This window comes from Channa argus, chromosome 4 (genome assembly GCF_033026475.1).
Source record: "Channa argus isolate prfri chromosome 4, Channa argus male v1.0, whole genome shotgun sequence".
In the NCBI taxonomy this organism is placed as follows: Eukaryota; Metazoa; Chordata; class Actinopteri; order Anabantiformes; family Channidae; genus Channa; species Channa argus.
In genome coordinates this window covers 2,113,211-2,126,372 of record NC_090200.1, presented here as the reverse complement: position 1 = coordinate 2,126,372, position 13,162 = coordinate 2,113,211, and the positions used below count along the sequence as shown (strand labels likewise).

General features: G+C 41.3%; 3 protein-coding genes across 5 annotated transcripts in view; 1 reads left to right on the top strand and 2 right to left on the bottom strand.

Moving 5' to 3' along the window:
* The window catches only part of LOC137125463 (NACHT, LRR and PYD domains-containing protein 12-like), a 382,261-nt gene that overhangs the window by 27,493 nt on the left and 341,606 nt on the right, over positions 1–13,162 (top strand). The gene's annotated exons all lie outside the window — the stretch shown is intronic.
* Positions 1,380–4,088, bottom strand: LOC137125552 (stonustoxin subunit alpha-like). Its single transcript, XM_067501195.1, has 2 exons — positions 3,209–4,088; positions 1,380–3,053 (listed from the first exon to the last, which is right to left on the bottom strand). Exons 1-2 carry the CDS (start codon positions 3,285–3,287, stop codon positions 2,509–2,511), a joined length of 624 nt encoding a protein of 207 aa, XP_067357296.1. The 5' UTR covers positions 3,288–4,088; the 3' UTR covers positions 1,380–2,508.
* On the bottom strand, positions 4,233–12,401 carry LOC137125496 (NLR family CARD domain-containing protein 3-like). Of its 2 annotated transcripts, XM_067501076.1 has the most exons (6): positions 12,269–12,401; positions 11,137–11,215; positions 10,746–10,974; positions 6,900–8,697; positions 6,636–6,809; positions 4,233–6,045 (listed from the first exon to the last, which is right to left on the bottom strand). In XM_067501076.1, the coding sequence occupies exons 1-6, from the start codon at positions 12,280–12,282 to the stop codon at positions 5,802–5,804; spliced, it is 2,538 nt and encodes an 845-aa protein (XP_067357177.1). In that variant the 5' UTR covers positions 12,283–12,401; the 3' UTR covers positions 4,233–5,801. The 2 variants fall into 2 exon arrangements, with proteins under 2 accessions (XP_067357177.1, XP_067357176.1); XM_067501075.1 differs by having other exon boundaries at positions 10,746–11,215.

The window sequence follows — 13,162 nt, the reverse complement described above, 5'->3', positions numbered from 1 at the left end:
ACTCTCTCAGACAAAATGCAGGACAGAAGAAGCCGTTCATCTGATTGTGAGTTAGAATGAGGTCAAAACCGATTTCTGTGTCTTTTCAGTCAAGAACTCAGTTTAAAAACCGGGAAAAATAAGCCGAGGACAGACGTGTTCTCAGCAGGACATCGACGTCTTTGCAGACTTTAAACTCTTCATTTGACATGTTGGAGGTGAAATGATGTTTGAACACTTGTCGTCGGTGTAAAAGCAGAGGATTAAAAAGTGGAAAGTTACCGGTAGGGGGGAGAGAGAAACCTGCAGCCGCTCAGCATCCAGCTCCTTCACTTCACTCAGGTGACTGGACCTGCGCTCAGCCCAGAGTGGGAGGGGTCGGGAAAGTCACCTGAGATCAGGTTAAACAGGGGACACAGACACTGACTAGATTATTAAGAATAGTGTGTTAATTAATTACATGGTAAAAAAATAATGATTTGTGAAACAGTTAATTTTGAGCCATTGTCCTGACTATGACTAAAGCTAAAACTAAAAAATGAAGACGTTGAACAAAAACCATCAGATAAACATAAAACACATGTTTGAGAAGAATAGCTTGAAAAGCGCTGGGTGCTCCTTGTTCCAGATGTTTCCAGATGTTTGCCTCTCTCACAGAATCAAACAATCATAAAACACAGTCGACTCTATTAATGAGTCAGTGAGTCTATTTTTAAACTTAATCCAAAGTCAATCAATGAAACCTGTCAATGATACAACAGTGGGGACAGTGACTGGGTTTGTTAGAAAGCAGTGATTGACAGACTGTGGTACTAACACTGCTGATGGTAACAACTGCCCTGAAGATCCTCATCTCCTCTCTCCCTGCAAACACTCTGAACTCTCTTGGTTTACCTGATTGTAGCAGTCCTGTCCCCTGGATATTGGACTCCGTTTTCCTGGTCTGGTCTGAGGTTCAGCGTGTATCTGTTTATAAGTTTCTTTAGTCTTTTTCCGTTTGTTCATTTTGTTTAGTAGTTTGTTTCTCATCCATGTCTTATTTTATTTGGTGTGTTCCTGTTGGTTCCTGTTTGTTAGTTTCCTTGGTCTTTTCCAGTTTGTCCTTTTGGGTTTAGCAGTTTATGTTTCACATCCGTGTTTTAATTTATTTCTCAGCTGTTTCCCTAGTGTTTATTTTGTTTGCTTGTGACGTTTGACCCGCTTTGTTTTCTTTAAGTTAATTTCCATAGTGTTTAGTTGAGTTGATAGTTTGTGTTTAGCCTTTTGTTCAGAGTTCACTACCTGCCATTAGCCTTCTTCTTGTAACCTCCTTCAAAAGGAATCATTTAGAACTAAACTTGACATGTAAATCTGAAAGAGAAAGAAACTGACATGGACAGACTAAACAGATAAGCTCAAAACAGGCAAAGCTTCTCTGAAAGGCCCCTCGCTCATTTTAAATATGATGGCCACAACACTAGAACCACCTCTTCTTATAATGTACTGCAGTACGACCTCAAGAATACACACATAGTAGAATTATCACCTTTCTGAGAGTTTCAGCCTAAAAACTAAGAAATTCTAACCTTGTAAAAAGTAGAATTCATGGCAGAGCTGCTGTTCTGGATTGTCTTAGATTGCACAGGTGGTCATAATGTTATGCTTGATTGGTGTATCTTTGTCCTTCTTATTTACATGCTTCTTTTGACTCATTTATTTCTTAAAAATTTAATTATTTTGTATTTTGAACACAGCATAGCATGTTGATCTTTAGCTTGTAGTAACAGATACCATGACTGAGGCTTCAGGTAACAGAAAACAATGCAGCTATTCACTCACTGAATTCCCTTAGCAAATCAGAACACAGAAGAACAGTCAGTTTCCTGCCCAGTGCAGTGAGTTTACTATGAAGTAGATATCACTAAATATACAAATCACATAGGCCAAGCACTGCAGAAAAGACTAAAACAGAAAGAAAACTGCACTTTTGAACATTCATTTTTGCAATAACAAATAATTAGATATAAATAGTTATTTATTTAATGATGCCACAAGCGGGGGCCCTACGCAACTAACTATATTATCTAAAGATCAGCACAATTAACGAATGTACAGCCAATTACCAATGTGATTTGAGACCTACAGTAACTACAGCTTTACATGGCTCTATAATGTGCGTCGTTCTCGACTTCACGTCCATGATTTTGTCATTTTTTTTTGTTTTTTGTCTTTAATGATGACTTTACTCTTAGATTGTTAAGTTTAAAAGTCAAGGTTCCTGCTTGCCGCCATATTTCTTTTGGCACAAGAACACGAAAGACTTTTCTGCTCTATCTCCAGGACATTCAGATGTCCCGGTAAGTTGTTAAGTGTATTGCCCACAGTTTGTCAGTGAAACAGCTGTGAGCTGCTCGTAGACTGTTAGAGACTAGAAATCTGTGATAGTTGGTGGAAACAGTGTTTATGTTTGAACTGTCCAGTCTTTGACAGTCATTGCTAGTCTTCAGGTGTGTCCCCAGCTTAATGGATGGGCTGTCTATGTTCTCAATACTACACTAGACACAAAGTCACTGAGGAGTCAGGTGACCAGAGTCCAAACCCAGCATACAGAGGTTCAGTGAATGTGCTGTTGTAGGTGTGGAGGTGGATCAGTTTGTCAGAGGAGACTCTGTAGAAGGACAGAGTCCCAGCAGGACAGTCCACATACACTGCTACTCTGTTAGGCACAGAAGAGGTGGCAGAGGAGGAGGAGATGGGCAGTCCTCTCATAGTGTGACAGACAGAGTATCCACCCTCATCGGAGCAGCCAAGAGTCCAGGAGTGATCGTTCCTACCAAACACACAGTTATCAGTGTATCCTTTCTTTCTGATTCCTCTGTAACTCACTGATATATCAACACATTCCCTCCACTCCACCTCCCAGTAACAGCGACCAGTCAGACCATCACTACACAGCAGCTGAGGCCAAGTATCAAATCTGTCTGGATGATCAGGATATGACTGATCCTTCTCCACCAGTTTCACCTTCCTGTTGTTGTCAGACAGTTGTAGTTTCCTGTTCACTGTGTTTTTGTCGATTGTGAGTTGACAGAAATCTGATGGAGAGAACAAGACACAAACAGCTGCAGTTATTAATCCATCATCTGTTCATTTCTTGACACTTTGATGATGTGAATGAGTGATGTGACAGTTTGAAGATGGTTGAATGTTGCTGCTTTGTTTCCATCAATCTCATTAAAAACACACTTACACTTCCTCAGACCTGGTCTCAGCCATCGTTCTCCACCAGACTCCACCCTGAAAGGAGGAGGGGGGTCAGAGCAGCACATTCTCTGTCAGCATGCACACATGGACATTACATGGCTCTCAGACACACACTGTTTGATTCTTCTGTTCTAATGGAGGCTTGTATGTAGGGATGGACATTCAGCAAAGACTAAAAGAACTGGAGACCTTATCTTGGACTGATATGGAGCAGGGGGGTCAGAGTAGCAATGGCATAAAGGCTCTACTTTCCCAGCAGCAATTTTTCTCCATGTTCTCCTTCACTCTGTATACTATGGACTCTGACTTCTCTGTTAAAAGCCTGATTTGTATGTATGTATATTCCTCCTATCTGATAAGATACGTTTGCTGTTGGTGATTGTCAGCAGTTCAGTGTTTTATCTCCAATGGTAGAATTATTATGCACAATAGGGAGAAATTACAACTGTGTACTTTCAGTGTCAGTTGTGAACCTGTTTAGATCTTTGTAAGCACATGTCAAAGTGTGATTAGAGCAGTTTACTCGAGGACTCATTCATTATTGTCCAGGTGGGTCATCAACATGCTGGTTGTTTAACTGGGTTCTAAGATTTTGTGTCCCCCGGGGACAAGAATTGGGGTCAGATGCAATGCATCCTGGGTGGCAGTCAAGGTCAGGGCCTAGGTGTGCTGATCCCTGTTTCATGGGCTGGTTGTAGGCATGTGAAAAGTCACCTCTTTGGTGGAGAAGGTGCAGGAGCTGGTGTGAGAGAAATTTCCTTCTCTCACAATGCCTTCTTTGAACTCGGTGAAGGTTCTCAGTCATCTAGGCTTGGTGATCTGAAGGTTGAATCATATTAACTGGACTTCTTTACCTTGGTTAGAAACGTTTCGCCTTTTTTTCACCTATGAAAGTCAACAAGTCTAAAAAAAGCCTTACTTTATGAGGAATTGTGGGTTTGAGCACCACAAAATTTTACAGAATAATTGCATTTTTTCCTTGTGCAAACACAGGAAACTTTAGTTAGTACATTTCACCTGAGCAGCTTCTTCAAGAAGCTGCTTAGATAAGTAGCAAAACGTTTGCAAAGAATGCATTTCTTTGCAACTCTGACGAGTTTGTCATGACAATGTGCTCTTTTAACTATAGTGTCCCCAGGTGAAAGAAGCCCTGTCTACCCCTGCAGCCAGCAGACTGCACAATCTCAAACCAGGTGACCGGGTGCTCATCAAGGACCACCGGAGGAAACACTGGAAGCAGAGACATTTCACAGGATCACATCAAGTACTACTGACTTTTAATACAGCAGTGAAGGTGGAGAAAATTGTCGTGTGACTCAACAAGGAGACCACAGCTGTGGAAGATGACCTACAAGGCATGATCCGAATGTGCACGTTTATTTTCTTCACCACGGTTGCTGGATGATCAGTGAACTATGGCACAATTAACACAATTAGCACAATTAAGAGATCAGTCAGCAACTCACCCATAATTCCAGGGCAACAACAAGTGTGGCTGATCCTACACTTGCTTGACCTATATTCTTCCACATAGTCTCTGTCATGGATTGTTGACAACCTGTGGATGCAATATATTAACTACGTATATTACAACCAACAGAGGCTCATCAATTGCATACACACAACAACATCGAAGGAGGTCGTGGAAGAAAACGAGATGCCAAAGCACATGCTGCTCACAAAGAAAGGAGGCGTCGAGTAGTAACCTTATACTAAACAACAAAGGTGGTAGAGGGAATGAGGTCACTGCCACAGGGACTGAAAAGACATTCTGGCTACGACACCAGCACTTGCAGCTGGTTTGATGTTATGTTTTGAAGGTAGAAAGTTCTGCTGGAGGTTTCTTCCATTAAAGGGAGTTTTTCCTCTCCTAGGACTTGCTCAAGGGAGAACTGTTGGGTTTTCTTTATATATCTTTATATAGTTTTGACTTTATTATTTAAAGTTCCTTGAGATGACTTTATTGTGAATTGGGTTGAAAAATCTTACTGCTCAGCCCTGATGAATCCCAACCGTCTTTTAGTTATCATTGAATGATGTAGGAGGGGATTTGTGAGAGCAATTTCATCATGGTGACCAAATGCATCCTTTGAACTCTGCTGTCACACCTCAGCAGACCTTCTGACTGCCCTGTCTTTAGAGCAGTGCTTCCACAGGAAGCTGTTCCAGCAGGGAACCCATAGGAGATGAGTCCAAGTCTACAAGTCTTAGCAGAAAAACGGAATACTCAATTTTAGAGTTTTCTCAACCACAATTTGTCCGAGCTTGAATTGACAGCTTTATAGTAAACTACTAGTAAATGTGCTATTTTGCTCAGTTCCTTCACTGTAAAACCAGTATGAGATGTTTCGTGAATTAGAAGTCTCGCAGCTGAAATGAATGAAAGCTGATTTTGTGCTGATAAAGTGTGAAAATAAAGTAAACCAAGTATTTGTATTCTCAATAAAACCAAAGTTCACGATCTGGTAAAGGAAACAGTGTAACACATACACTGTGTAGAGACGAACGACTACAATCACGATTGTGAGAAAACTTTTTTTATGCAACTTGTTTTTCTAGCGATCTATCATCAGCTGCCACTAAAAAAAACATTCCAGCCCTTCCTCCTCTATGAGACATTGTCTATGGCTGCAGCAGCCCTCTTCATACCTGAGAGTCTTTAGTCTCCAGTGTGGATCATCTACTCCAGCAGACAGCAGCTTCACTCCTGAGTCTCCTGGATGATTGTAGCTCAGGTCCAGTTCTCTCAGATGGGAGGGGTTGGAGCTCAGAGCTGAGGCCAGAGAAGCACAACCTTCCTCTGTGACCAGACAACCTGACAGTCTGCAGACACACAAGACAACACAGGAACCATCTGTGCAGTGTTTCTTGTTTTCAGTTCAGGTCTATTTGGTCCACAAAAATACACTGAATGTGGTCATACTTCCACACAGCCCTTCAGGAAGGGTTTTGTATGAACAAAACTGAATTGCACATTTCTTCTGTCTGCTCCTCCCTACCCATGGCAAGTTCCATTTTTTTGGCTTCATGCATTTAAAAGTCTTTCAAATAGAAGGTGTTAAACGTATTTTTATTACAATTCAGTTTTTTTAAATAGCAATATTTCTGAAAATAATATAGTTAAACATAGTCTTTCATAACTGATATAATCTTGATTGGTAGTAATATCCTATCGTATATGCCATTAGAAAACAGCTTGTTAGAAGAGGGACATGCCAGAGGGCTTTCTTTGAGGCCCCTAGTGAAACATACAGGAGAAATTATTTGCCTCCAATAAATACATCTTATTACTACTCACTTTGTTTTACCAACAGTGCTGCATGAGAATTAAAAAAAAAAGGGACTGAATGCACTTTACACTTGTAAATGAAATTTTAAATGAAAATTAGTTTAATAGTTTGATGAATCCTGACCTGAGAGTCTCCAGGTGACAGTGTGGACTCTTCAGTCCATCACAGAGTAATTTCACTCCTGAATCCTGAAGGTTGTTGTTACTCAGGTCCAGTTCTCTCAGACTAGAGGACTGGGAGCTGAGAACTGAGGACAGAGCTTCACAGCTTCTCTCTGACAGGTTACAGCCACTCAGCCTGGAGTAAAAAGAAAAAATGAAAAATACAATATTGAATTTTTTTTCCCTCTTTGAAATAACTGATTGGTAAATCTAGCCGTTTTCTTACAAAACTCTTTTGGAGGCTTTGACCACAGGCAGCAGCTTCAGAAGAGCCTCCTCTGAAGCAGAATATTTCTTCAGGTCAAACACGTCCAAGTCTTTTTCTGATGACAGTAAGATGAAGACCAGAGCTGACCACTGAGCAGGAGACAGTTCATTTGTGGAGAGACTTCCTGATCTCAGGTACTGTTGGATCTGCTCCACTAGAGAACAATCATTTAGTTCATTCAGACAGTGGAACAGGTTGATGCTTTTCTCTGCAGACAGATTCTCACTGATCTTCTTCTTGATGTACTGAATTGTGTCCTGATTGGTCTGTGAGCTAATTCCTGTCTGTGTCCACAGGCCTCGTAAAAGCATATGATTGGTCTCCAGAGACAGGCCCAGAAAAAAGCGGAGAAACAGGTTCAGGTGTCCATTTGGACTCTGAAAGGCCTTGTTCACAGCATTGTGGTAAAACGATTTCTCTGCAATTTCATATTCCATTGTTTCTAACTTCTGGGAGTTTGATTGTTCTCCTGACAGCAGATTGACTCCAGAGTTGATGAAAGTCAGATGGACATGAAGAGCAGCCAGAAACTCCTGGACACTCAGATGGACGAAGCAGAACACCTTGTCCTGGTACAGTCCTCTCTCCTCTTTAAAGATCTGTGTGAACACTCCTGAGTACACTGAGGCTGCTCTGATATCGATGCCACACTCTGTCAGGTCTGATTCATAGAAGATCAGGTTTCCTTTCTGCAGCTGCTCAAAAGCCAGTTTTCCCAGAGACTCAATCATCTTCTTGTTCTCTGGACTCCAGTGTGGATCTGTCTCAGCTCCTCCATCATACTTGATGTTCTTCAGTTTGGACTGAACCAACAGGAAGTGGATGTACATCTCAGTCAGGGTCTTGGGCAGCTCTCCTCCCTCTCTGGTTTTCAACACATCCTCCAGAACTGTAGCAGTGATCCAGCAGAAGACTGGGATGTGGCACATGATGTGGAGGCTTCGTGATGTCTTGATGTGGGAGATGATTCTGCTGGCCTGCTCCTCATCTCTGAATCTCTTCCTGAAGTACTCCTCCTTCTGTGGATTATTGAATCCTCTGACCTCTGTCACCATGTCAACACACTCAGGAGGGATCTGATTGGCTGCTGCAGGTCGTGTGGTGATCCAGAGGCGAGCAGAGGGAAGCAGGTTCCCCCTGATGAGGTTTGTCAGCAGCACATCCACTGAGGTGGACTCTGTAACATCAGTCAGGATCTTGTTGTTCTTAAAGTCCAGAGGAAGTCGACACTCATCCAGACCGTCAAAGATGAACACAACCTGGAACTTTTCAAACCTGCAGATTCCTTTGGTTTCAGGAAAGAAGAGATGAACAAGTTCCACCAAGCTGAACTTTTTCTCTTTCAGCACATTCATCTCTCTGAAAGTCAATGGAAATGTGAACTGTATGTCCTGGTTGGCTTTGTCTTCAGCCCAGTCCAGAGTGAACTTCTGTGTTAAGACTGTTTTCCCAATACCAGCCACTCCCTTTGTCATCACTCTTCTGATTGGTCCATCTCTTCCAGGTGAGGCTTTAAGGATGTCTTCGTGTCTGATTGTTGTTTCTGGTCTGACTGGTTTCCTGGATGCTGTTTCAATCTGTCTGACCTCATGTTCATCATTGACCTCTCCAGTCCCTCCCTCTGTGATGTAGAGCTCTGTGTAGATCTGATTCAGAAGAGTTGGGTTTCCTGCTTTAGCGATGCCCTCAAACATATGCTGGAACTTCTTCTTCAATTTTGACTTATGCTCATGTTGACAAACCCCAGGAGAAGATCCTGAATTAATACACAACAAGAAAATCAACATGATCAATGAAGAAAAAACAATTTATTCCCTAAGATGAACCTCTCCCAAAGTGGTGGAAAGAACAAAGTGTGAAGGAAGAAAGAATCTCCTCACAATCCAAACCATACAAGCTCATATGTGAAGCACAGTGGAGGTAGTGTCATGTTTTGGGCAGCATGGCTGATTTTGGAAGAGGCTCACTGATCTTAATGGATGATAGCAGCAGAATGAATTCAGAGGTGAACACAAAATTTTGTTTAGTTTTGAGGAAAGACTCAAAACTAAAGCAGAACTTTAATATGTAGCAGGATAATGATCCAAAACACACTATTAACTCAACAAAAGACTGTGGAGGCTTTTACACTGACAGAGTCAATCACCAGATCGTAAACTGAACATCCATTTTACCTGCTGAAGAGGAGACTGAAGGGAGAACCCCCAAAACAAACAGCAACTGAAAAAAGCTGCTGTAAAAGTTAAAAGAAAAGAAACCTTTTAAAAATTAAACAGGTTGTGATTTGTCTGTTTTTTTCCTGCTGTTTGGCAAATTTTATTTTTCCAGCTGTCATTTATACAAGCTGTTGCACTCAGCACTCTGTGGCACATAGAATGCCACCCCAGCACTAACCCTGGCTGGCAAAATAAATCTTGACTAAAACTAGTCTTAAACGGCAAATGGCAAGAAAAGGCAAACAAATCTTCACATTTTTGGCTTGTGATAGAAACAATTTTGATGGCGGGGAGTCATGAGCTCGCCCCAGTTTCTGCAAGTAAAGGATTAGTAACAGAAGATAGAATCTTATTTGATTTGAATCTAAGTTAGAATCATTTTTCCCAGTCAAACTTTGGGTCATCTGGTACAGCAGGTGCTATCTTCTGACTAGTTTAACAATAGAGGTGTAACATATGAAGACACTCTCGTTTCCACTCTGACCGAGGACAGAGGACAGTACATCCCTCCTCCTCTTCTCAAACCATCCTACCACCTGGTCTCTGGATCCAATCCCCTCTACTCTCCTTCAAGCAATTGCACTCACACTAATCCCAGTCATTACAAAATTCATAAGTACATCTCTCACAACAGGAACTGAACCCAGCACATTTAAACAGGCCCAGATTATTCCACTGCTTGTGGAAAATTACAGACTCGTCTCCCTTTTTCCATTTCTGGCCAAGACCATTGAGCGAATAGTCTTCAATCAAATCACAGATTTTCTTTCTCTAAACAACCACCATGATGTCAACCATTGTCTTGGCCTACCTTTCTGAATATGCAACCAAACTCCTCATGCAGGCTCAGGTAATATCACATCTTGACTAGTACCATGGCCTCCAGACAGCACTAACACCAGCACAATCAGTCCTGTCCAGATGATCCAAAATGGAGCAGCACATTACACCACTGTACAATTCTCTGCACTGGCTTCCAGTAGCCACCTGAATCAGGTTCAATGCTCACAGAATGGTCAACTCACCAGCACTCTTTAATATTTGAGACAGTATGTTAACTGGAATGGTTTATTATATACATATGAGTAAACGTTAGTGTATTATCTTAATGAAAATGAAAATGAATATAAAATTGTAATTACAATTACTCTGCACTGTATTCTGTAAGTGTCATTTATTGACAAATGTCATTACTTAAATGTTTCTAGTAAAAAGAGTTGGCAGGTCTTTTGTTAGGTAAAGAGGATTTGGAAGGAAAAAGTCTTCTGCTGTGTGGCTGTAAAGACTGCAACTGCAACATTACCCATTCACTAAAGTGCACTTAAATATCCACTGTTTATTGTTCTAAAAGTGAAGCTGAAATACAAGATAACCATATGATATGTGCAGGTTGTATGTTGTTCATGTCGCACCATGTTCTTGCTGTCAAATACCAACTTTTACCTTTTGTAAACAATTTTAACAAATTGATTTTTAACATTACAAACTGACTCACAATTGTACAAGACCTGAATTGTGATTCTCCAGGAAATTCATTCTTCCACCCACCTCAATTTATCAGATTAAATCTTTACAGAAATTCTCTTACTGATGTGCAGACAGTCAGCCAGCTCCTCCTGCTTCATTCTCCTCAGGAAGTTCACTGTGATCTTCAGAAATGACTCTCTGCTGCTCCTCCTCTGCTCTTCATCCTCACCATCCAACACCTCCTCATCCTCCCTCTGACTCTCTGAGCATTCTGGGTAATCTGGACTCAGACTCTTCTGGATCTTCTTCAGCTCGTTCTTCACAAAAGTGACAATGTTGTCCTCCAGCAGCTGGAACAGAAAACTATATGAATGACACAATCCAAGTAAAACCATGGAGCCAAACATCAGATCCATGTTGGACAGACTGACAATCCACTGGTCTAAAAAGTGCAGCATGGACATTATTGTGGACACAACAGATGGAAAAGTAGTAGTTGTACATGTACAGACCATAAATATGGAGTCCAGGTGTGTTTGATGCTGCTGGACAGACTGACCACTGGGAACCTCTGAGCTCTGCTGGTCCACTCTGTGGAGGAACCAGGAAGAATGAGCTCACATTATGTCTGTCCACACAGAGACACAAGGTGTTTGTTACTTTACTGAATTAGATGATTTTCTCTTTATTAAAACTGCTTGTAATGTTGATCCCACTGTGAATCACCAGCTTTTAATTTACTGTGTTGGTTTTCCTGCTTGTCAGGTTGATCTGTTATAGTCTCCTATAAAACTGTGCAGCAAAGCAATTTCTGCAACAAACAACAAAGCCAAGACCATCTGAAGAGGAGGTTCTTAGTCCACTTGTACTTAAGTGGAGTTTATTGGCTTTAAAAAAAAAAAACTCAGCAGAATTGTGTGATCTTACATTTGTAATTGTAGCATGAATTTTAAAACACTATTAAATCCATCTACTGACTGCAGACTGTGAAAAAAGACCCAGAAAACAGCCAAACCATGTATTTAAGTAATTAAGATAAAGTAGAAAAAGCTGTTGCTCACTGTGGTTCCTGCCCCCAGGTGAACAGGGTCTTTAACCAATGAAAACCTGTCAACTTAGTCCAGAGTGGATCATGGTAAAAACTGTTCTTGTGTTGTTAGCTGATATGAATGTCCACATTCACAGACACCTCATCTCTTCTAGCAGCATGAGTAAAAACACAGTGGTGTTTCTTCAGAGTTGAGGTCTACAGTTTGAAACTGGTTCTATTGACCAGTTTTTAGATTTGAAAAAATTATTGATAAGAAACTTAATCAAACATCCCTCAGCAAACTATGTGTTCAGAGTCCAGCTGATACCACTGAACATGACTGAAAACTACAAGATGAGGATTTGATGGAGGAGATCAGTGAAATTGGGGTTTTCCTTTGTTAGCAGTTAGCATCTGTTACCTTCAATAAAATAACTGGCTTGTACTGGACAACAGCAACAAAACAAGTCAAAGTCAAAATTGAAAAGGAAACGACAGAGTGTAGCAAAAATAGGTCTGCAGTTAAAAAGTGGTTCTTCTGAACAGCAAAGAACATAAATGATCAGAAACATGTTTAATGAAACTTCTCTGCAGGTACTGAAACAGGAACTCACCTATTTGCAGCCATGGGCTGTTGTCCTTTAAAATCAATGATGTGATCATTTGACCAGTCACTCTTTATGGACACACAGCCAGGTTCAGGTTCGTGGTCAGAGTCAGGATCGGGTCCAGGTCCAGCAGAGTCTGGTCTGTGCAGCTTCTCTGGTCTTGAACACAACACAGACAGAGGTCAGAGTGTGAATAATGATGGTGGAGTGATTGTTGGTGCTGAGCTCTGACATGGAGAAGAGTCATGGACAGTTAGAGATCCTCATCTCACCTCTGAGCTTTGGTCTGGCTCTCAGGTTCCCCACACAGAGTGGTTTTAGAGGGAGGGTCTCCCTCCTCTTTGTCCTCACACCATGCTGCTGAATTCACACACACTTTCTACCTTCCTGTGGAGAGAAAACACACATCCTTCATCTGCAGAGGAAGCTGCCATCAGCTGATCCACTTCTACCATCAGTCCACTAGATGGAGGCACCAAGATAAACCAACACACACACGATACAAGACATTCACTGCCAAACACAAGGACTGAGAATCAGACTTAATCGTCACAATCTCTATGTCCACAGCATCTATAACGATGATGACTTTATATCAAAAACAATATTAAAATCAGCAGCAACAAGTTCTAATAAAAAAAGACAAGTGGCAAATACAGACGTTTTCTCCGTAAGTTTTCTTCATTGTTTTATTTAATGCTCAAAGTCCAACAGAATGACTTCATAAGGAGACTCGTTTATTCAAACAAGGGTCAACATTTTAATAAAGAGAGACCAGAGAAATCTACGAGTTGATTAATTTAGAAAGAGCAGCCGACGAACTCGCATGGACGAGGATGTTTCATGTGACGTCTTCCTGGTTTCACAAGCTGCCGTGAGTACGAGCAACCGCCGACTTTA